This window comes from Petaurus breviceps, unplaced genomic scaffold, assembly GCF_028583685.1.
Source record: "Petaurus breviceps papuanus isolate PSGF00001 unplaced genomic scaffold, PetGlider_PUasm1.0 90897, whole genome shotgun sequence".
Classification (NCBI taxonomy): domain Eukaryota; kingdom Metazoa; phylum Chordata; class Mammalia; order Diprotodontia; family Petauridae; genus Petaurus; species Petaurus breviceps.
The window spans coordinates 7,348,457-7,372,406 of record NW_027187374.1 but is presented as its reverse complement, the minus strand read 5'-3'; the positions used below and the strand labels follow the sequence as shown (position 1 = coordinate 7,372,406).

The following is a 23,950-nucleotide window of genomic DNA, read 5'->3' as shown; positions in this document are numbered from 1 at the left end:
GAGGTGATTGGTAGATTCTTTCAACCTCTGTTTTGCACTCTGGTCCTAAAACATCAGGGCAATTTTCCTTAAGAATTTCTTGAAGGATGATTTCTGTGTTCTTTTTTTGATCATGGCTTTTAGGTAGTCCAATAATTTTTAAATTATTTCTCCTGGATCTATTTTCCAGGTCAGTGGTTTTTCCAATGAAATATTTCATGAGATATTATTGCCTTCTATTTTTTTATTTGTTCGGATCTGCTTAATAGTATCTTGATTTCTCGTAAAGTCACTAGCTTCCATCTAATTCTGAAGGAATCATTCTCCTCAGTGAGCTTTTGAGATTCTTTTTCCATCTGGCAAATTCGGCTTTTTAAGGCATTTTTCTCCTCATTGCCTTTTTGAGCCTCTTTTTCCATTTCAGCTAGTCTATTTTTTTAAGTCAGGTTGTTGACTCTCATTTCATAATTTTTTTCCATTGTTTTCATTTCTCTTCCCAATTTTTCCTCTACTTCTCTTATTTGATTTTTCAAAATCCTTCTTAAGCTCCTCTGTGGCCTGTAATCAGCTCATATTTTTCTTGGAAGCTTTTGGTGTAGGAGTTCTGACTTCATTGTCTTCCTCCTGTTCCATGCTTTGATCCTTTTTGTCCCCAAAACAGGAGTGTAAAGTTGGATTTCTGAGCTTGCTTTGCTTCCTTTGCTTGCTTATGTTGCCACTCAATTACTTGACTTTTGATCTTTTTGCCACAGTAGAACTGTGTTACCAGAGTGGGGAGCTTTGTGTCACAGCTGGGGTTTTCACAGCTGCTGGAGCTATTAGTTGGGTGCCTTCTCTGAAGCCTCCACATGCTCTGGCACACTGGTCAGTCTAGGGTGACCTCCACCCTAGACTGCAATCCAGATCCAGGATGTTAAAGCAAGAGTGATTACCCCTCAGACTGGTTGCTTGGTCCCCCTACAATCTGCAGGCCAGGAGCTCTGAAGCAGCCATGCGGCAGTGTCTGCACAGCTGACACGCCTCAAACTTCTCCCTTCTGGGGGTAACAGTTTGACCGCACTCCCAGACTCCTGGTTCCCAAAGTCCTCACCGCCCTGACCTCTCACTTTGTCCTTAGCATCTGTGGGTTGATAATTCTGGAAACTGCCACAGCTGCTGGTGATCTGACGTCCCTCCAACAGGCAGTTGGTTGTGGATGCCCTGAGGCTAAAACCTCCAGTTCACGAAGTGCTGGGCTCAGCTCCTAGACTGTTGTGCCAGACCCTTTCTGCCAGTCCGCCAGGCTGTCTTCAGTGGGAGGTTAGCTTCTCTCTGTCATTTTGTGGGTTCTATAGCTCTAAAGTTTGTTTTAGAGTCATTTTTCACATGAATTGGAGGAGGTGGAAGCAGGAGCTGTGAGGAAGTCTTTTTTCTACTCTGCCACCTTGCCTCCTCCTTGGAAATGAATCTTAATCTCCATTTGAGAAGAGAAACTTTGTGATTGACTATATGAATGTACTTTCCACGGGTGGAGTAGTACTTGAAAATTATTGAATCACACTTAGTGAATGCTGTCTTTTGATTTTCTCTGTTCTGTGCATGTTTTGTCTTAATTTGTCACTGAATAAAATGGAGAGTTACTATGCTAGTATTCTAAAACTTGGAAGTTGCCTTTGCTTGGCATTAAGGTCACTCCCTCTTCCCAAGAGAACTTTATTTGGACCCTTGTTTTGAATTGAGGTGATTATAATGCAATGTACTTTGTGTTTGTTTAAGGCCCTGTGGCCACTTTGGTAAGGAGTTGTTATTTATGTATCTTGCAAATGTGATGTCTCTATTTTGTGAGGATTATATTGTACCTAAAAGATATTAATGCTCATTCAGATGTAAAATGCCTATGCAATGGGCATGAAAGATCTTGGGCAGGAATGTTATAGGAATGGGAATTTCAGGTCTTCCTTTCCCTTCTGAGAACACTCCTTGATTTGAAAATATACTCTGCCCCCTCATAGGCTCAATGTGGTCACCTGGAGCCTGTGGCAGGAGGCTGGTTTTCAGGAATGCCCACACCTTGTTGCTTTTTGATTGTGTAGTGGGTCACAAGGTTTGTGACATTCTCAGAGCCAGGAGAAGGCTATATATACTCTGATGTGAGATTTTGTTTTGGGGCTCACTTTGAGAAGAGTGTGATTTGACCAGACAAGACTCTGGGCAGCCATTGAGCTCCCTGGCTTTGAAAACCCAAATGTTGGTGCTTCCATCTTTGGTAACTGTGACTAGGTATACATGTAATGGTCAGACAGCTGGAAGCCTGTCTGCTGATCTTTTTCTCTGTCTGCTTGTAACTTGTTTGTATTCTCTGAAGTTCAGGGTGCTGACTTTTTCCCCTGAACTAGGTAAATGATATGTTTGATTGATTAAAGTAAGGTCATTAGCCCATTTTGAGTTTCTTTCCTTTAGAAAAGCATATTTAAGAACCTGTGTTGGCAGCCACCCTGGGGATGCTGGGGTACTTGCTGCTACAAGTGGGCAGAATGAAGTCCAATGAGGGGACATCATAGGCCTTAGCTTAATGTAAATTAAATATCATTCTAAGAATTGAGAAAGGTCCAAAAATGAATGGGCCACCTTGCAAAGAAGTGAACTCTCATTCCTTGGAAATATTTGAGAAGAAGTTAAATAACCACTTGTTGGGGATATTATAGAGTTCTAAATTAGGTAGGATGTTGGACTATGTCTGAGACTATGATTCTTTTTTTTTTTTTTAAAGCAGTTGGGGTTAAGTAACTTGCTCAAGGTTACACGGCCAGTTATTTCTGGGTGTGGTGCTAAGTATCAGAGCCCTGATTTGATCCCCAGGTCATCCCGACTCTGGGGCTGGTTCTCTTACTTGCTGAGCCACCTGGCTGCCCTGACTGATTCTTTTAAGACCTAAGTAAAGCAATACAAATCTCAAAGATGGCAAAATTAAAGAGTTAATATTTTAGGGATTATGTTGTTGGAGTGCATGACTGTCTCTATTTTGTCCTATATTCATCATTTCGCTGTATGATCCCTGTACAAACTGTAAACCCATATACAGCAGCTGTTTTTCTTTAATGTCCTCTCTCCTCCTCTAATTGGTACAAAAAGACTCAATTGCTAAAAAAAAAATAAAAGGGAGTGTTTCTGAGTCTCTGGAATATCACCCTCCATCATCTAGCCTAATGGGTAACTCCCTTTGATTTAGTGAAACTAGCTATACTAACAAGGATACATATTCCTTGTCTATCTCTTGTAGGCAATGATATTCATTTTCCTTAACAAACATGCTTTGTTTCCTTTTTGTAACCAGCCACAATGAGTAACTGTCTTTTTTTTTCTGTATAAATATTGCTAGCTGAATTGTGAATGGCACATTCCCCTTCATCTGCTGTTGGGGTATGTCACATTCTGATTATAATAAAACCTGTACTGCATAATAAGTATTGTGCTGGCCTAAGCGGCATTAACTGGCTGAATAGATAAGAAAATTCATGCAACACTTACCATTATCAGTAGTTTGGACACAAATGGGCTGGCTCCATTCACCACTTTTGTTCTTATCAGTTATAAACCCCTGAACTTGAAGACAATAAACTGTCTGAGGATTCAGATCAGTAAGGACTTCAGAGTCATATATGGAATTTTTTTCCAACTAGAATTGAAGATGAACAGAAGGAAAATGCCACAGATAAAGAACAATTTAATTTTGCAATGACCAGTTATAGCACATACTCAAGTCTTGTAACATATACTCAAGAGAAGTGTTAAAATGATGACTATATCCCACTTCTCTCTAGGAGGACCTCTTTTAACTGATAATGACTATTGATAATCATCCCACTCCCTTAATTCTCTAACTCAAATGATAAGTCAGAGTCAAATTCTTTTCTTTCACTTTGTAGGGTAAATACACATAATATCTTGCCCCCCACTCACTGATATTCTTAATCTGTTTCTAACCAACAAAGAGCAACTAGTCACCACACTTAGAATTAATAAATGAGGAAGATAGGAAAGCTGTTTAGTTTGACAAGCACCCTAGCTTCTGAGAGAGTGAATAATAATGGTTTCAGAGAAAAAACAGGTATGACTTCATGGCCTGAAATTCTACAGGAGAAGTTGCTAGACTAAGAATGTTCTCAATAATAAAATGCTGAAGCAAAAAACAGAAATAAGTCTTTTTTTTACTTTTTGCTTTTTGGAGGGCAATTTGAGGTTAAGTGACTTTCCCAAGGTCACATGGATAGTTTTTGTGTTAAGTGTCTGAGGCCGTATTTGAACTCAAGTCCTCCTGACTCCAGGGCCGGTGCTCTATTCACAGCACCACCTAGCTGCCCCAGAAATAAGTTTGATGAAGAAAAGAGGGGCAGAACTTTTTCAAGTGAACAATATGGACACATAGGGATCTTAGCAACCAATGTAGATTTTATTTTATTGGTACCTATTGTCTTTAAATCCTTATGATTTTGTTTTTCTACTCTTGATTAAGCTCTAGTTTGTGACAAAGGAAAACAATTAAGCAATAATGTCTACTATTAGATCTGACAACATATACATGATCTGTCCTAATAGTACTTTGCCTCTTTGCCAAGAATGGGAGAGCTCTCTGAGACCCTCACTGGTTTTTCAATTACTCAAAATTTGATCTCTGTTTAGTTAACTTTTCCTTGCATGGTTATATATTGTGGTTGTATATATTTTTCCCTTGGTTCTGCTTATTTTGTTGCATTGATATGCAACAATATTGATATTGAAATCTTTCCATGTTTCTCTGAATTGCTCATATTCTTTTCATAACAATGTTCTACTTTATTTAAACATCACAGTATATATTCAAGTTGTTCTGCAGTGTCTAGCCACTTCAGTTCTGGTTTTCTGCTACCACAAAGAGTGGTACCATGAATATTTTGGTAGGTAATGGATCTTTTTTTTTCCCTGTCTTTGACTTTCTTTGGCTATATGCCTAGCATTGAAATTTCTGGGTGAAAACTTATGGATACTTTATTCATTTTCCTGCATAATTCCTAATTGAGATTCAGAATTATTAGCTCACTTCACAGCTCTACCATGTGGATTAGTATGCTTTCCTCCTCCCCCATATTGCAAAAAGGGTTATTGACATTTTTTGTGTGACCAAATTCTATACTATGAGGTCAAACTTCAGAGATGTTTCAATTTCTATGTTTTACTGTTAGTGATTTTGGTCATATTTTCATAGAGTCATTTACATTTTAACATTCTTTTGAACACTTCTTTCATATACTCTGATTCCCTATCTAGTGAGAAATGGCTCTTGGTATTAGATATTTGTATTAATTGAGAGGCAATATGGTGTAACTGAAAAAATTCTGACCTGGTGGTACTGAACTTGGAATTATAGGACCTGAGTTCAAATACTAGCTCTCCCACTGACTACTATACAACCATGGACATGTCCTTTAACTTCTCAGGACCTCAGTTTCCCAATCTGTAAAATGAGGGGGTTGGACTAGATGACCTTGAAGGTCTCTTCCCTCTTTAGAGATTTGATTCAGCTCTCTCTGTCTCTTTCTCTCTCTCTACATATGTATATACATAAACACATATGCATGATATCAGACTTTTATTGACGGAAATATTTCACCCAGGCTACCATTTTTCTTCTATTTACATTGATTTTATCTATGCAAAAGTATTTTTAATTTTGTATATATAATATTATTTATGTTATACTTTATCATCTCTGTGTCTTTCTTAATTACAAATTCTCTTCCTAACCACAGTTATAAAAAGTACTTGATCTCATTCTCTCATAATTTCTTTTCATGGTGTAACTTTTGACATTTCAGTTATATATCTATTTATTTTTCTTTTTTTTTTCGCCTTTTGGAGGTCAGTTAAGTAACTTGCCCAAGGTTTATGCAGCTAGTTATTGTGTGTGTATGTGTTAAGTGTCTGAGGCCGGAACTGAACTCAGGTCCTCTCGACTCTGGGGCCGGCGCTTTACTCACTGCACCACCTAGCCGCCCTATATATCTACTTCAAACTTATTATGTATATCTATTTTAAACTTATTCAAGCTTATATGGTGTGAGATGTTGGTCTAAATCTAATGTTTGACAAATTACTTTCTGCTTCCCCCAATCAGTTATTGTAAAAAAGGAAGCTCTTCCCTTGGTGATTTATGTTGTTGAGTTTATCAAACACTGAGCAACTACTTTCAATTGCATCTATTTCTTGCTCATTTTAAGCTATTCCACTGATATATTTCCCTGGTTTATAAAAAAAATCCTCTAATACCTAAGAGATCAAATGATGACTATTTCATAGTAAACTTGTTTGACATCTATGTCCTTTTCATTTGTACTACTTATTCTTAATTCCCTTGGGATTTCATGTCTTTTTTTTTCCTTCCAAATTAATTTTACTATTTTGTGTAGTTCTTTAAAGTATTCCTTTAGTAACTTGAATGGTTTAACACAGACCTGCACAATTTGGCAGTCGATAGGAGTCAAAGTAGCTTACTTTCCAAGTAAAGGTATAATTAATGATTAAACTATTTTGCAAATAAACCATATTAAACAAAGGGAAATTTCAGTTAATATCAATGAATTATGCTTACTATTTAAGATTTTTATTTCTCATGAAATTGCTCCTCTCAGACTAGAGACACAGACTGATGATAGTTGGTTGCTGTGGGTCATGTTACAAATAGGAGAAAGTGCACAGTGGCAACCTACCCACTTAGTTACACAATAGTAACTAGTGGAAGGCGGTTAAGTAGGACTTGAACAAAGAACTTGTTACCTCTTTACTTTCTTTTAAATATTTTTGTGGGTTATTCAAAATCTTTTGGCAGGCCCTGGGCCATATCATAATTTTTTATTATGTTGGTACAGTTCAACCATGAGTGGTGAATATCATTTCAATAATTTGTCTTCCTTCATTTCTGTCAAATGTCTTGTAGTCATATTTACATATCTATGTATGTGTGTGAATTAGTAGATTAAATATCATATATTTTATGTATTTTTGTAATGACTTTGAAAGGAATTCTTGATCAATTCTTCATGGTTTTTGTTAGTACTTTATAGAAATTATTTTTTCTGAATTTATTTTGTATCTGCCATAATTAAGCTAGTAATCCTGTGAATTAACCTTAGTTATACTGATTTTTTGGTGTTTTAAAAAAGTATATGATCACATCATCTCCAAATAAGGATGATTTTGTTTTCCTTTTGATGATGATGTTCTCTAACCTTATTGCTATAGCTATTATTTCTAGAACTTTTCCAGAATTATGTCAAATAATAGTGGGTAGAGAGAGCATACCTGATTTACTCCTGCTTGTACTGGTAGAGCTTCTGGTGTTTCTCCATTGCAAACAATGCTAGCTCTTGAATTTATGTTTTTGGTCATATTAATGAAAGGCCTTATAATGCTTTTTGGGGTTTTTAACATGAATGAATGCTGCAGTGTATCAAAAGATATTTTGCATCTATTGAAATAATCATGTATCTTCTGCTATCCTTGATTGTATAATTATGCTAGTTTTCTTTAATATTTAATTATTTATACATTACTGTTATGAAAACAATCTGTCATAGTGGATTATTTCCTGACTATAAGAGACAGCTTGGTTTAATTGATAGAGAAGCAACCTTGAATCCAGGAAGAAATTCTGAAGATTCAAACAGAAATAATTCCAATGAGGAAGAAAAGGGGCAACTTATCTTAAGGGAACAATGTGGATGCATAAGTATCTTCAGAAATAACTTAGATTTTATTTTACTTTAATTTCTTAATTTAAGTACCATACTATTTGTTTTACCCTAGACAAATTACTTAACCTCTCAGTGCTATAGACAACTCTCTAATACTCCATCTAAAAGTTCCCTATGCCAAAAACAAAAAACCAACCATAAACCCACGACTCTAATTCTTATCTCTATTTATTAGCACATTTAAAAAAAATTGTGCATTACTATTCATTAATGAGATTGGTCTCTTTCTCTGTTTTATCTCTCCCTGGTTTGAATAGCAGGACCTATGTCTCACGAAAGTAACTTGGTTCTAGAGTGCTTTTCTCTCCATTTTTAGGACAATGTTTTGGGAGCATAGTTATTAATTACTTTAAAAATATTTGATATAATTAATATAGTTAGGTATAGTCACATAGGTTTAACCAGTTTTATTTTTTTCTCTAAAAGGCAAGGAAACTGTTTCTGAGCCTTGATTGATCTCAGGGCTCAGGCTTGAGGCTTGACACAGCTTCTCAGTTCATTATGGTATGAGAAAGCTAATGAGGAGTCTGCAGCTCTCAGACTTGGTGGATGTCTCACTGCCACACTAGTTTACCACATCTTGCTCATCCAATACTTTCCTGTATGGAGACAAGAGAGGCCATATCTACCTGAACCAGTGCTGTATCTTTCCTGAATATTCTTTCTCTTCTATGGCAATGTAAACTCTCTTTCATGAACTTTTAGACGGTCTGTCTACACATGTTTCATTTCACTCTAATTTTGAACTTGAATTACAGATCAACTTGAATCAGGACTGGCCTATAAGAGAAGCCTCAATAATTCTGAAAAAGAGAAGGAAAAACTCCAACTTACTTTGTCATTGGTACCATTTTCCCAGTATTGCACGTTGTAAGTCCATGAGTAATAATAATCTTTTAAAGTCCACATGTCAGGCTCATTTTCAACTTTTGGACAAGAGAAGTGTAAATGTAAAGAACCAGTCAATGATTCTACTAGTACTTCAGGAGGTCCAATGGTGGCTAAGACAGAGAACGAAGAAAAATCAAACAATATTTCATTGTCCACCAAGATAGGTAACATAAGAAAAGCAAATTAGCACAGATCCTTAGGCCTAAAATAAGGCAGGTAGTGGTCAAGTAAGTCTTGAGTATAAATATTAAATATGACATGCACTAATATTATACTTCACTCCAGCAATGTACATTCTTGCTATTATGTAGTGCTACTATGGTGAAAATGAATGCTATCCTGAGCCCGTGAAAGTTTGAAAACCATGCCTGTGGGGAAGTCACCAACAAATCTTTGTTGCAATTCATTTTCATCAAATTCTGATGACTGATTTAATATATAGACTTAGAGATAGTGGTATGATAAAAAGGAAAGAGCACAGGAATTGTTTATTTTGGTTCTGATACTTACTAGCTCTGTGACCATGGACATTTATTTTTTGTGTTTGAGTTTCATACTAAATGTGACAAGTGGAGATAATGTAAAATGGAGATAATACTTATACTACCTAGCTCACCAGGTTGGTTTTTTGTTGTTGTTGTAAACTTTAAAGTACTAGATAAGCAGTTGTTTTTAATGCTTTTATTTTCATATACAGAAACATTTCATTTAGCTGGAATTTTGGGAGTAATGAGGGGTTTGTATGAAATGATTTTTCTAGTTAAATGAAGTACACTTTTAAAAAAGCCATTTTTGGTATTACATATTTTTGTTTTTTTTTAAAAGAATATAATGAACATATTATAATGTATCTGTGATCTTATAGATGTACAATTCTATCCTGTTATTCTTGTCCATTTTAATAGACTGTTTTTTTTATTAACTTATTTATTTACTTTTAGTTTACAGCATTCAGTTCCACAATCCCTTAAGTTTCAAATATTTTCCTCCTCCCTCCCCCTTCCCCCCCATGGTGGTATGCAATCAAATATAGACTGTTTTTTAAAAATTAACTTATTTATTTACTTTTAGTTTACAACATTCAGTTCCACAATCCTTTAAGTTTCAAATTTTTCCCCCTCCCTTCACCCCCCCATGACGGCATGCAATCAAATATAGGATCTACAAATACTTTGACATTAAAATTAAAACCAATGGAATGGACAATGGGAAAGAGGAAACACAACAAAACAAGAAAAAGAAAGAAAGCAAGTAGTTTGCTTCAATCTGCATTCAGACTCTGAACGTAGTTCTTTCTCTGGATGTGGATATCTCTTTCCATCATGAGTCCTTTGGAGTTGTCTTATAACCTTACATTGCTGAGAGTAGCCCAGTCTACCAAAGTTAGTTTTCACACATACATTGTGTATGTAATCGAGTACAAATTTCTCTTGGTTCTGCTCTTCTCACTCAACATCAATTTATATAAGTCTCCAGGTTATTATGAAGTCTGTCTGCTTCTCATTTCTTATAGCACAATAGTATTTCATTACATTCATATACCACAACTTATTCAGCCATTCCCCAATTGGTAGGCATCCCCTTGATTTCCAATTCTTTGCCACCACAAAAAGAGCTGCTATAAATATTTTCATACATATGGGTCCACTTCCTACTTTTATGATCTCTTTAGGATACAACCCTAGAAGTGGTATTGCTGGGTCAAAGAGTATGCACTTATTCCTTTGGGCATAGTTCCATATTGCTCTCCAGAATTTTCCACATCCTCTCCAGCATTTATCATTTTCCTGTTTTGTCATCTTAGCCAATCTGACTGGTGAGATGTGGTACCTCAGAGGTGTTTAATTTGCATTTCTCTAATCAATAGTGACTTAGAGAATTTTTTCATATGCTTACAGATATCTTTAATTTCATCCTCTGAAAGCTGCCTATTCATATCCTTTGACCATTTATCACTTGAGGAATTAACAGACTGTTAAAAAAAATACTGCCATACTGGTTGCCTCATAATAACACTCCTCATCAAAATCTCTCTTGTAATAATTACAGTCAAGTATTTTCTACCTTACAGTCTTGGATACCAAGCATAATAATGATGGTCTCCTAGCCCTGCCCCTCCCACAGTCCTGGAAGGGATGACCCAAGCTAGTTCTCAGGGTTTCTGAGTCCTTTCCTCTCTTAGCTCTACATGGGGCAACCCCACTGGTAAGATCACCATGGTCTTTAGACTCTGACCCCTGCCAGTGCTTGGATTATGGTTTTAGGGCCCTGATGCCTCTTGCAGTCCTGGAGAAGGATGTCTTGCATTTCTAATAGGGCAATATAATAAAGTAGGGTCTCTCAGCACCAGCTCAAAGTTGGGAAAATATAACTTGGAGTAAATAACATGGCATTTTGTTCTTCTGTCTTTTTTTCTCCCACACGGGAATGGCCACCTACAATTTTTTTTTGTCCTTTTCTTGTTTGTTTATCCCTCACTTTATTTGGTATAGGGTTTCCTAACTGTTCTTGTGATGGAACTGAGTTTGATCAGAACCTTTCATGCTTCCATCATCAATCCAACATATTAGAAGCATTCTTTTAGCTCTTTTAACATTTTTTGGGTTCCAGGGCAGCACTTAAGTAGTCCATGTTTTAATCATTATTCTTTTTACCCACCTCCTTGCTGTAATCATACATATCTTGGATGATATCTTTTATGCCAGTTCTTAAGAACAGGTCACCATTTTTAATATGTCTTAGTCTGTTATGAATCTCTCCATTGTTTTGGGATTCACTAAATAGAAGATGACATAAGATGTTAAGTTGTTCAGCTGTTTAAATAGCTTCATCTTTGTTCCTCCCAGCCCCATGAGGAAATAGGTGTCCAAGAAGTTGCAGAGGGTTGGGTACCCTTGGCTGGTGACTAGGGCATGTAGTCCAAATATGCCTATGTATGTGGTTAAAGCCTTTCTCAGGATCAGAGAAGTCACTCTGGCATCTTCTCCCTAGCATAAGTTGGTCCCACTCTTCCAGGGCAGATTTCTGCACAGCCTGGAGGATTGGTCTCCACATTGATTCTGGAACCACAGAATGTGTATAGCCTAGGTGGCTGGTCCCAGAGATTGGAGGGCTACAGAAGGTGATCATCAAGGGGGACTCAGGCTGAGGGACCCCAGGTTTATTATGTCCAAACTGCTGATACAAGAGGCATAGCCCAGGTGATATGGTCTGAATGTTCATTGTTTCTTACAGGCCAATACTATTTCAATACATTCATGTACCACAATTTATTTAAGCATTTCCCAGTTGAAGGAGATCTATTTTGTTTCCTGTTATGAGATACGAAAAAAGTGCTACTCTAAATATTTTGTTTTCATTTTTCTTTCCATTTACATTATTGTAGTGATCATGTATATTATTTTACTCGGTCTGTTTACTTCACCTTACCTCAATTCCTGTGTTATCCCATGGTCATTTTAATTATATTCATTCTTCTTATAGCATAATATTTCACTTTCACATACTATATGTATTATGTATCATAACTTGTATAGCCATGTCCCAACTTATGGACATCTTCTATGTTTTCATCTTCTATGTTTTTACTACAGGAAAGGAAACTCTCAATAACACACACACAACTAGCAAAAAAAAAAAAATTAATGATCTGAGTTGTCTATCAATGTTGCTGAATGAAACACTGCCACACAAACAAATTCTTTAAATCTGTATGAAAGGTCCTGTCTGCACCAGAATTCTAGAGAGGCCTCTCTACAGAGACTACTCTAGACCTAACAGGGAACACAAACTCTCTTTGATAAATTACTGTTACGTGTAAGAGGACTACAACCTCTTCCCAGTGCTCAAAGACTTCCCCAGTCTTTGCTGTATTATATTCAATCCCAGGTTATCTACCATAAATAAAACAATTGAAAAATACTTTATCATCTTAAATGTGAATTTTTACATTTTATAATATGTATAGTACACTAGTACAGTGCTGCTCATGCATACCGTTTATCATTCAATTGAAACTGCTCTCTCCAAAGTTATCAATAATCTCTTGATTGACAAATCTAATGTCTTTTTCTTAATCCTCATCCTTCTAGACCACTTTGCAGACACTGGCATTGTTGATGACTGTAGGGTTAATAGAATATAAGATCTTCCTCATCCATTAATAGGCCTATGTGACCACATGTGTTCCCTGTGTTCCTTGGAACAGGGGTTGTGTTCCCAGGTCTAAAGTACACAGGTATTTCAATCATGGATGTCTTGCTGTGTTGAGTTCTGGCCTAATTCACAGCTGTGACACACCCTAAGTCACATAGAGCCCACATTCAGGGAGATTCATGTTGCTTTGGAAGAGGAACTTGCTTAGGGGGAAGTTTGCTTGCAGGAAGGCTTTCACACCTTTTCACATTGAGCCAGTTATGCACTGAATCACATGGGTTGTGATGCCTTCTGGCTCTTGGCCTATTAGTCAAAACTATATATATTCTAGTAGGTTGGTATTTTGCTTTGGGGCTCACTCATGGAAAGAACTTTTCTTTGTGATCTGGCCAGATGAGACTGGGTAGCTGTTGTTAAGGGGCCCCTCTGGCTTTGAGACCTCGGATGTTGGTGCTCCCTGGTTTGGTGATTATGTGTCTATTGCTTTGTTTAGACAGTTGGAGACCTGTCTATTGGATTTTTCTTGGATACTCATTTCTTTCTACTTATCTGTCTGTCTGGTTTACTTAAAGTAAGATTGCTGACCCCTTTGAAGTTTTTCCTTTGGAAACGTAGATCAAAGAACCTGTGCTAGCAGCCCTTCTGTGTGCTGGTGTTATTGGTCTTACACCTCCATAGCAACTGCAAGTATCATTACTGTTACAATGAACTTCATAAGTATCCTTGAGAAAGGTATCTCCATTTGGTGCCACTACTTGCTTTCCCATCAACTCTCTTTTTAAATGTCCATAGTCCAGCTCCTGACCTCATCATTTGACTGAAATTGCTCTATCAAAGTTACCAGTGATCTTTTCTTAGTTGAAAAATCTAGTGACCTTTTTCTTAATCCTTATACTTTGTTATTTTTTATTATTTTTCTTTTCAAATACTTTATGAACTTCTAGCTCACATCATTCATTTCTGCCAGATTTTGAGTTACAAATTTTCTCCCTGTTTTCTCCCCGACCAACCACCCCAAAATAGCAATCATACAGGATATCCCCTCCTCCAATCTGCTCTCTCCTATATCTTCTCCCATACTCCCTCCAACTTTCCAGTAGGGTACGGTGGATCTCTATGCCCCAGTGCCTGTATATCTTATTTGCCAGTTACATGTAAAATAATATTAATAATGGTATATATTTAAACATTTGATTTTAAAGCTTTGAATTCCAGTTTCATTCCTGTCCTCCCTCATCACCCACCCTTACTGGGAGGATAAGCAATTCAGTATAGGTTATACATGTGTACCTATGCAAAAATTTCCATAGTGGATATATTATAAAAGACTGACTATATTTCCCTCCCTCCTATCCCACCTCCAACTTGTTCTGTTCTCTACTTTGATCCTGTCCCTTTTCAAAAGTGGGTGCTTTCAATGTCCCTCCCCCCTAGCCTGCCCTCCATTCCATCATCCCCCCTATCATCCCTTTCCCCCCTACTCTCCTGTAGGGTGAGATACCCTATTTAGTGTGTATGTCATTCCCTCCCTAAACCGAATTCAATGAGAATAAGGTTGACTCATTCACTTTTGCCTTCCTGTTCTTCCTCTCCATTGTAACCATTTTCCCTTGCCTCTTCTATATGAGGTAGTTTATCCCATTCTGTCTCTCCCCATCTCCTCTCATTATATTCTTCTCTCACCTCTTAATTTCATCTTTTAAGTATCATCCCTTCCTATTAAATTGGTTCTGTCCCCTCTGTCTATGTATACCTGTACACATATATACACACATTCACATATGTATTCATACACCCATATACCCTCCTATATACATATTTCTATTCCCTTCAACTATTCTCATACTGAGAAAAGTTTCATAAGTTACAATTATTGTTTTTCCATGTAGGGATATAAATAGTTCAACTTTGATAAGATCCTTATGATTTCTTTTCTCTGTTTACCTTCTCTTGTTTCTTATATCTGAATGTCAAATTTTCTATTCATCTCTGTTTTTTTCCATCAAGAAAGCTTGAAAGTCCTGTATTCCATTGTATGAGCATATTTTCCCCTGAAAGATGATACTCAGTTTTGCTGAGCAGGTGATCCTTGGTTTTAATCCCAGCTCCTTTGCCTTCCAGAATATCATATTCCAAGACCTTTGATCCCTCAGTGTAGAAGCTGCCAGATCCTAAGTTATCCTGATTGTGTTTCCACAATATTAAAATTGTTTCTTCCTGGCTGCTTGTAATATTTTCTCCTTGATCTGGGAATTCCGGAACCTGGCTATAATATTCCTAGGAGTTTTCTTTTGGGTATCTTTTTCAGGAAGTAGTGGGTGGATTCTTTCAACCTCTATTTTGCCCTCTGATTCTAAAACATCAGGGCAATTTTCCTTGAGAATTTCTTGAAGGATGATTTCTAGGTTCTTTTTTTTCCCATTTACCTTCTCATGCTTCTCTTGCTTCTTGTATCTGAATGTCAAATTTTCTATTCAACTCTGGTTTTTTCATCAAGAATGCTTGAAAGTCCTCTATTCCAATGAATGACCATATTTTCTCCTGAAAGATGATACTCAGTTTTGCTGGGTAGGTGATTCTTTGTTTTAATCCCAGCTCCTTTGCCCTCTGGAATATCATATTCCAAGCCCTTTGATCCCTCAGTGAAGAAGCTGCCAGATCCTGAGTTATTGTGATTGTGTTTCCACAATATTCAAATTGTTTCCTCCTGGCTGCTTGTAATAATTTCTCCTTGATCTGGGAATTCTGGAACCTGACTATAATATTCCTAGGAGTTTTCTTTTTGGGATCTTTTTCAGGAGGTGATTGGTGGATTCTTTTGACCTCTATTTTGCCCTCTGGTTTTAAAACATCAGGGCAGTTTTCCTTGAGAATTTCTTGGAGGATGATTTCTAGGTTCTTTCTTTGATCATAGCTTTCAGGTAGTCCAATAATTTTTAAATTATCTCTCTTGGATCTATTTTCCAGGTCAGTGTTTTTTTCTGATGAGATATTTCACATTGCCTTATATGCTTTCATTTGTTTGGATCTATTTTAATAGCGTCTTGATTTCTCATAAACTCATTAGCTTCCATTTGCTCCAATCTAATTCGGAAGGAATGATTTTCCTCAGTGAGCTTCTGAGATTCTTTTTCCATCTGGAAAATTCTGCTTTTTAAGGCATTCTTCTTCTCATTGCCTTTTTGAGCTTCTTTTGCCACGAGTTGGTCTATTTTTTAAGGTGTTATTTTCCTCAGTCAGGCTGTTGATTCTCATTTTGTAATTTTCTTGCATCGTTCTTATTTCTCTTCCCAATTTTTCCTCCACTTCTCCTATCTGCTTCTTAAGGTTCTCTGTGTCCTGTAACCAGCTCGTATTTTTCTTTGAAGCTTTTAGTGCAGGAGTTCTTACTTCACTGTCTTTCTCCTGTTCCATGTTTTGATCCTTTTTGTCCCCAAAATGGGAGTCTAATGTTGGATTGCTTTGCTTGGTTTGCTTCCTTTGCCTGCTCATTTTGCCACTCAATTACTTGACTTTTGGGCTTTTTGCCACAGTAGGACTCTACCACCAGACAGGGGAGCTTCATACCAAATGCTGGGGTTTTCTCAGTTGCTGGAGGTATTAGTTGGGTGCCCTCTCTGAAGCCTCCACATGCTCTGGCAAGCTGGTCACATACCCCAGGACCTCCACCTTAGACCGCAATCCAGATCCAAGCAGGTTAAAGCAAGAGTGATTACCCCTCAGACTGGTTGGTTGGTCCCCCTACACTCTGCAGGCCAGGAGCTGAAGCTGCCACATGGCAGCACCTGTACCACAGCCCTCAGTGGCTTCTCACCCTGGGGGCAAAAGCCGACACTTCCAACTACTGGGTCCCAAAGTCCACACTGCACTGACCTCTCACTTTGTCCTTAGCATCAATGTATTGATAATTCTGGACCACCACAGGTGTTGGTGATCCAGAGTGCCTCCAGCCGACGGCTGGTCAGGCTCGCCCTGGGGCTAAAACCTCGGCATGGTGTTGGGCTTGGCTCCTAGAACTCTTCGCTGGCCAGTTCCTGCCAGACTGCTGGGCTGTCCTCAGTGGGATGTTAGCTTCTCTGTTTCATTTTGTGGATTCTGTAGCTCCAAAGTTTGTCCAGAGTCCCCTTTTACATGGATTGGAGGTGGTGAGAGCCGGAGCAGCATGGAGGTCCTATTTCTACTCTGCCATCTTGACTCTGCCCACCTCTAGGTTTTTTTTTTAATCATGGCTTTCAGGTAGTCCAATAATTTTAAAATTATCTCTCCTGGATCTATTTTCCAAGTCAGTGGTTTTCCCAGTGAGATATTACACATTGCCTTCTATTTTTTCATTTGTTTGTATCTGTTTAATAGTATCTTGATTTCTCATAAAGTCACTAGCTTCCATTTGCTCCAATGTAATTCTGAAGGAATGAATCTTTTCAGTGAGCTTTTGAGATTCTTTTTCCATCTGGCAAATTCAGCTTTTTAAGACAGTCTTCTCCTCATTCTTTTGCCATTCGAGTTAGTCTATTTTTTTAAGGTGTTATTTTCTTCAGTCAGGTTGTTGACTTTTATTTCATAATTTTCTTGCATTGTTTTCATTTCTCTTCCCATTTTTCCCTCCATTTCTCTTATTTGATTTTCAAAATCCTTCTTAAGGTCCTCTATGGCCTATAACCAGCTCATATTTTTCTTGGAAGCTTTTGGTGCAGGAGGTCTGACTTCCCTGTCTTCCTCCTGTTCCATGCTTTGATCCTTTTTGTCCCCAAAATAGGAGTGTAAAGTTGGGTTGCTCTGTTTGCTTTGCTTCCTTTGTCTACTCATGTTGCCACTCAATTACTTGACTTTTGGGCTTTTTGCCACAGTAGAACTCTGCCACCCGACAAGAGAGCTTTGTCCCAGTTGATGGGGTTTTCTCAGCTGCCAGAGCTATTAGTTGGTTTCCTTCTCTGAAGCCTCCACATGCTCTGGCAAGCTGGTCACACACCCCAGGACCTCCACCCTAGACTGTAATCCAAATCCAAGCAGGTTAAAGCAAGAATGAATATCCCTCAGACTGGTTGCTTGGTCCCCCTACAATCTGCAGGCTAGGAGCTGAAGTAGCCACATGGGGGTTGCTGCATGGCTGCCTAGCCTCAGGGACTTCTCGCCCTGGGGGCAAATGCCAACTTCACTCCCAAACTACCAGATCCCAAAGTCCATACTGCACTGACTTCTCACTTTGTCCTTAGCATCTATGGGTTGATAATTCTGGAAACTGCCACAGCTGCTGGTGATCTGAAGTCCCTCCAGCCATCGGCTGCTGAGGCCTGCCCTGAGGCTAAAAATTCCGGCTTGAACAGGGCTGGGGTTGGCTCCTAGAGCACTGCCCTGGCTGATTCCTTCCAGCCTGCTGGGCTGTCCTCAGGGGGAGGTTAGCTTCTCTGTGTCATTTTGTGGGTTTTGTAGCTCCAAAGTTTGTTCAGAGTCACCTTTTACATGAATTGGAGGAGGTGGGAGCTGGAGGCTCATGGAAGTCCTGTTCCTACTCAGCCATCTTGACTCTGCCCCCAATCCTCACCCTTTTTAAAAAAAACTCTCTGCAGTCATTGACAAGCCTCAGTTGGTCATTGTTGGTCATTTTGTTGGCTCAGAGTGACTGTAAATAGCAATTGTTTGTGCTCTGGCCTCATACCCTGGAGGGTCTTCCCCTCTATGCTATTTTGCTTGGAGATCTCATCAGCTCTTGTTAATTCAATTATCATCTCTGTTAATGATTCTTAGATCTATTTGTCCAGCCCTAACCTCTCCCCTGTCCTCTAGTCTCATATCTCCTACTGCTTATTGAACATCTCAATCTGGACTTCATATTGACATTTTAAACTCAATAAGCCCCAAACTGAACTCATTATGTTCCTCAAGGGAGCTCTTTCCTCTTATTTCGTCTATACACAAAGCCTTGAAGGATATATGTGTCCCCACTCTACTTGTGCTAACTCTTGCTTTGCTTGAGGGACCCTCCTTCCAAAGTACATTGTCTCCAGGACTCTGATTTTTCTGTGCAGTTTTGGAGTAGAAGATGTTACTTAGTATAATTTCTCATTGAATTTCTTAATCCTTCTTTCATCTACTTCTATCCTTCATAATCAATTTAGTTACCAGGGTCTTTTGGTTCCTTTTGGCAATCTCTCACATCCATCCCCCCCTCTATTCCCACTGTCACTTCTCTAGCACAAGTCTTTATTACTTAAGCTTAGAGTAAAACAACAGTCTCCTCATAGATCTTCCTGTGACTACTCTTTATCACCTTTAACCCACTGCTTCCAAAATAATCTTTCCTATATAAAGATCCTGCGACTCACTTCTCTACTCAAAATTCTTTTGCGATTCTTTATTGCTTACCAAGTAAAGTTGGAACCCTTCTACCTAGTATTCTGAGTGATCTGCAAACTGGGCATCCTACCTTTCCGTATGTGTGTGTATATATATGTAGGTCTATATACATATAGACATACACACATATACATATATATGCACACACATTTACATATACATATGTATATGTCCACACTTTCCCCTGAGCTTTGGATGCCCTCCCTTCTTCTTTTTAGCTGCTGAACTCCCACCCTTCATGTTAAACCCAATATATTTTTCTTCCAGGATTTTAGTAATCACCTTCCTCCTTAGATTTCACACAGAATTTTTTTTTGTTACTTTTAAATGTGTTTATCCTTTTATACGATATGCAATGTAGCTATCTTGTCTTGGTGTCTTATCTCACTACTAGATAATAAGATTTTTTTTTTTTGCTTTTTGGAGGAGGAATGTAGGGCAATTGGGGTTAAGTGACTTGCCCAAGGTCACATGGCTAGTTTTTGTGTTAAGTGTCTGAGACCAGATTTGAACTCAGGTCCTCCTGACTCCAAGGCCGGTGCTCTATTCACTGTGCCACCTAGCCACCCCACAATAATAAGATTCTTAAAGTCAGGGACTGCTAAACTTTTTTCTACAGAGTGTAATGTATTAAAAATGTTTGTTGTTGTTCACAGTAATAAATAAAGGTCAAATCCAAGGTTCTGTACTTTATCTTTATCTACCATGATCATTTTTTTTTTTTAAGCAATCGGGGTTAAGTAACTTGCTCAAGGTTACACGGCCAGTTATTTCTGGGTGTGGTGCTGAGTGTCTGAGCCTGGGATTCGATCTCCAGGTCGTCCCAACACTGGAGCCGCTGCTCTTACTCGCTGAGCCACCTGGCCGCCCCTACCATGATCATTTTTTAAGAGTCAACAGCAATATATGTTACCTGAGGCAGGACCCACTTTTCTAGACAACCCTACCTGGGTAATCTTCGGTAGGGTTGGGTGGAAGAGAAAGGGCAATGAAAAGGAGAGGATTAAGAAGAGAGAATGAGAAAAGAGCCTCAACACTAAGATTAGGTATCCAAAGGACTGTAGGATGCTAGTGTCCAAAAGATTAGGCAGAAAACGTGAGTCAATTTTCTGGAAAAAGTCAAAAGTCAAGAGATCTGCCAAAGACAAGGATGTCCATTTATATTCTGCATGGTCCTTTTGGAGGCCCACCCACTCCCATAACATCTGACTTGTATAATCCACCCTGGATGCCTCTCACCTTTGATTTTGCAGCACCAAATAATCTAAATTTTCTCCTTTTTACTTTTTATCCTGTTTTCCCTTATTTCTCTTTGTTCTAACAACCCTTCAGCATAGATAGAAGCAAACTTTTCATTCTATGATATCTTTTTTTAGGGAGAACTTTTCTATCAGGATTTTTGGAGAGTTCATTTGTTTCCATGATTTCTTCTAACATCTTTATATGATATCAATTCACTGATAATTTATAATAATTCTTTTTTTTAAAAATACAAACTAACTAGCTCTGTGATTATGGACAAACTAACTTTGGTATCTATTTTCTCTTCTATAAAATAAGTGGGTTGGATTAGAACAGAATTTTCCAAACTGTGAAATAATGGACAAAATTATTAGATATTTCTGAGTATAACTCCTATATAAATGTATTAACTTTCTAAAATGAAAATGAATTTCATATTGAAACCAACAGAAGTGATACTAACATACACTGACTCTGATAGTGAGTATGATACAAGAATTATTTAATACAATATGACCAAATAAAGTGAAATTTGAATTAGTATATGCTTAATATGATGCTGACTGACTAAATTTTTCATTTTAAATTTTACAATTATCTCTAATGTTACTACTGACTGTAGGTTAACATTACAGATTTAATGACATATTGGTCCAAATACAGGCAGTACTTTCTCCTCCTCTCTCCTTCTGCTCCCCACCCCATCTCTTTAAAAAAAGATACAAATATTGAAAAATAACATCAATATCATGCATTATCATAACACCACAATGATGTCACTCTAGAGCATGTATACTCATATATACATGATTTGAGAAAAATCTTGGACAGAATATATGTTCGCATCATTATGGTATATGCTTTTTGCCTTGCCTTAAATTCTAACTTCCTTAACCTTAGTGAAATGTTTAAACATTTTTCCTTCTCAGTCTGCTTTACTGGTTCATTACCCACGGTCCACCCCATAACAGTGGAAATACTCCAAGGCTCTGTCCTATGCTTTTCTCTTTATCTCCATGTGGGTCTCTGTTACTGTTTCTCATCACTCTGTCTTGCTGATTATATCAGATACCATGAATTCGAGGACTCCAAAATCCTAAAATAACCTGCCTATTCTTAGAGCTTTCATTTCTTCTTCTCTCATTTCTTAGCCCTTTGCCCTCCGGTTTCTAATCTCACCACTCAACAAAAACTACTCTCTCCAAAGTTACCAATTTTGTTGTTATTAATTGGACCTGTGATTTCATCAGTATATGGACGTTCCTGTGAGGAACTTCTATTAATGTGGGTCAACACCTTTTCTGCAATTTATAGTCTAGACTAGGGGTTGGCAAACTACTTCTCTTGGGTCAAATCTGGGCTTTGCCTAAGATAAGAATGGTTTACAAATTTTATTTACAATGTAAAAATCATTCTTAGCAGTACAAAAACAGGTGGAGGAGGAGGACTGGTTTGGGTTCAGCTGAAACCACAGCCTCAGCTGTGGTCATGACAGCTGCTCATGGGCAATGAGAGGTTAAATGATTCATCTGGGGTCATAGAGCCTTCTTTTTATAAGGTTCTTGTTATCTGCAGCAATATTATTCCACCTTTCTCCCATTTTTTTTTTTGTTGGCCACATCTCTAATAGAAAGACCAAGATGAGCTCCTTTGATTTTGGATGATACCCAGAACAGAGTAAGAAAAATGCCAAGGGAGGCCTCTTTGGTGCATTGGCATCCTTAAACTTCTTTTTTGTTTCTCTCTTAGGTGATATGAAGTTTTTCATTTCTTTTTCATAATTAATTTTATCAGCTTTTGCCACGGCATAGTAGTAATCCATTACATATTAATATACCATAATTTATTCATCCATTTCTCATTTGATGGGTATCTCTCTAGGTTCCAGTTTTTTGCCACCACAAAATGAACTGTCATAAATACTTTTTGGGTAGCTAGGTGGTACAATAGATAGAGTGCTGGGCTTGGAGTCAGGAAGACCTGAGTTCAAATTTGACCTCAGACACACTAGCTGTGTGACTCTGGGCAAGTCACTTAACCCTGTTTACCTTAGTTTCCTCATCTGCCAAATTAGTGGGAGAGGGAAATGGCAAACCAAGAAACCCCAAAAAGGGGTCACAAAGAATCAGATGTGACTGAAAACAACTAAACAATAACAAACATACTTTTGTACATTTAGGACCTTTTCGTATTTCTTTGATCTCTTTTGGGTACAGGACTAACAGTAGTATACATGAGGCAAATGCACTGTTTCTTAACTTTTCATGTATAATTCCTAATTGTTGTCCAGAATGGTTGTCCTTATTTATGGATACACCAAGATTGTGTCAATGTGCTTGTTTTCAAATAGCACCTTCAACATTCAGTATTTTCCTTTTTTGTCATTTTTTTCTACTCTCATGGATGTGAGGTAGAAACTCGGAATTGTTTTGTTTTTGTTTTTGATTTTTGGAGGCGGGAAAGCAGGGCAATTGGGGTTAAGTGACTTGCTTAATGTCACACGGCTAGTAAGTGTTAAGTGTCTGAGGCCGGATTCGAACTCAGGTCCTCCTGACTCCAGGGCCAGTGCTCTATCCCCCCCCCCCCTTTTTTTAAATAAAATTTTTTGGTCTTTATTAATTTGTTTGTTTACTTTTAGTTTACAAGATTCAGTTCCACAATCCCTTGGGTTTCAAATTTTCTCCCCCTCCTCCCCCAACATGGTAGCATGCAATCAAGTATAGGATCTGCAAATACTTTCACATTAGACATTAGTCAGGTTATAAAGGATTATAACTGATGGAAAGGCACTCCACTTTTAATATTATAATTTGTAAGACTCCATTTGTATAATTGATAGTAAGAATCATTTAGTAGGCTAACTTACCTTTTTACCAAAGGTGTTTACTAAGATAGTATAGTAAGAACAGTTGGTACAAACATTCTTCCCCAAAACCTAAGGCATGCACTTCCACAAATACACACAGGTCCACAGGAAGAGTGGCTTCAAACTTAGAATAGAATGATAGTGAGACACACATATAGGGAATATGGGTGGCAAAGGGTCACTGGTACCAGAAATTCTTACTTCCTTTGTGGAGTTCTTAATCAGCAACCTTTGAAAACAATTCTCTGGGGCTAGGTGGTACAGTGAATAGAGCACTGGCCCTGGAGTCAGGAGGACCTGAGTTCAAATCCAGCCTGAAGACACTTGACACTTACTAGCCGTGTGACTTTGGGCAAGTCCTTAACCCCAACTGCCCTCCAGAAAGAAAAAAAAAGGAAAACAACTCTCTACTGGGGAGGTTGCTCAGCTGGGCTCCCAGGTTCTGCTTCTTTCTTTCTTTTTTACTTTTTGGAGGAGGGGGAAAGCAGGGTAATTGGGGTTAAGTGACTTGCCCAAGGTCACATGGCTAGTAAGTGTTAAGTGTCTGAGACCACATTTGAACTCAGGTCCTCCTGATTCCAGGGCTGGTGCTCTATTCACTGCACCACCTAGCCACCCCCTCTATTTCTTTTTTTGAGTCCACAGTGATAATTTTTATCCATCATGAGGGAAAAAGCTTAAAGGTACCTCCTTCCTT

General features: G+C 38.1%; 1 protein-coding gene across 4 annotated transcripts in view; it reads right to left on the bottom strand.

The window, feature by feature from the left end:
• The window catches only part of IL10RB (interleukin 10 receptor subunit beta), a 147,942-nt gene that overhangs the window by 25,515 nt on the left and 98,477 nt on the right, over positions 1-23,950 (bottom strand). For all 4 annotated transcript variants that reach the window (XM_069074922.1, XM_069074919.1, XM_069074920.1 and 1 more), the window contains 2 exons: positions 8,580-8,746; positions 3,487-3,634 (listed from right to left, as the gene is read on the bottom strand). In XM_069074922.1, the coding sequence (XP_068931023.1) occupies positions 3,487-3,634; positions 8,580-8,746 (315 nt within the window). The remainder of the gene's footprint in view (positions 1-3,486; positions 3,635-8,579; positions 8,747-23,950) is intronic.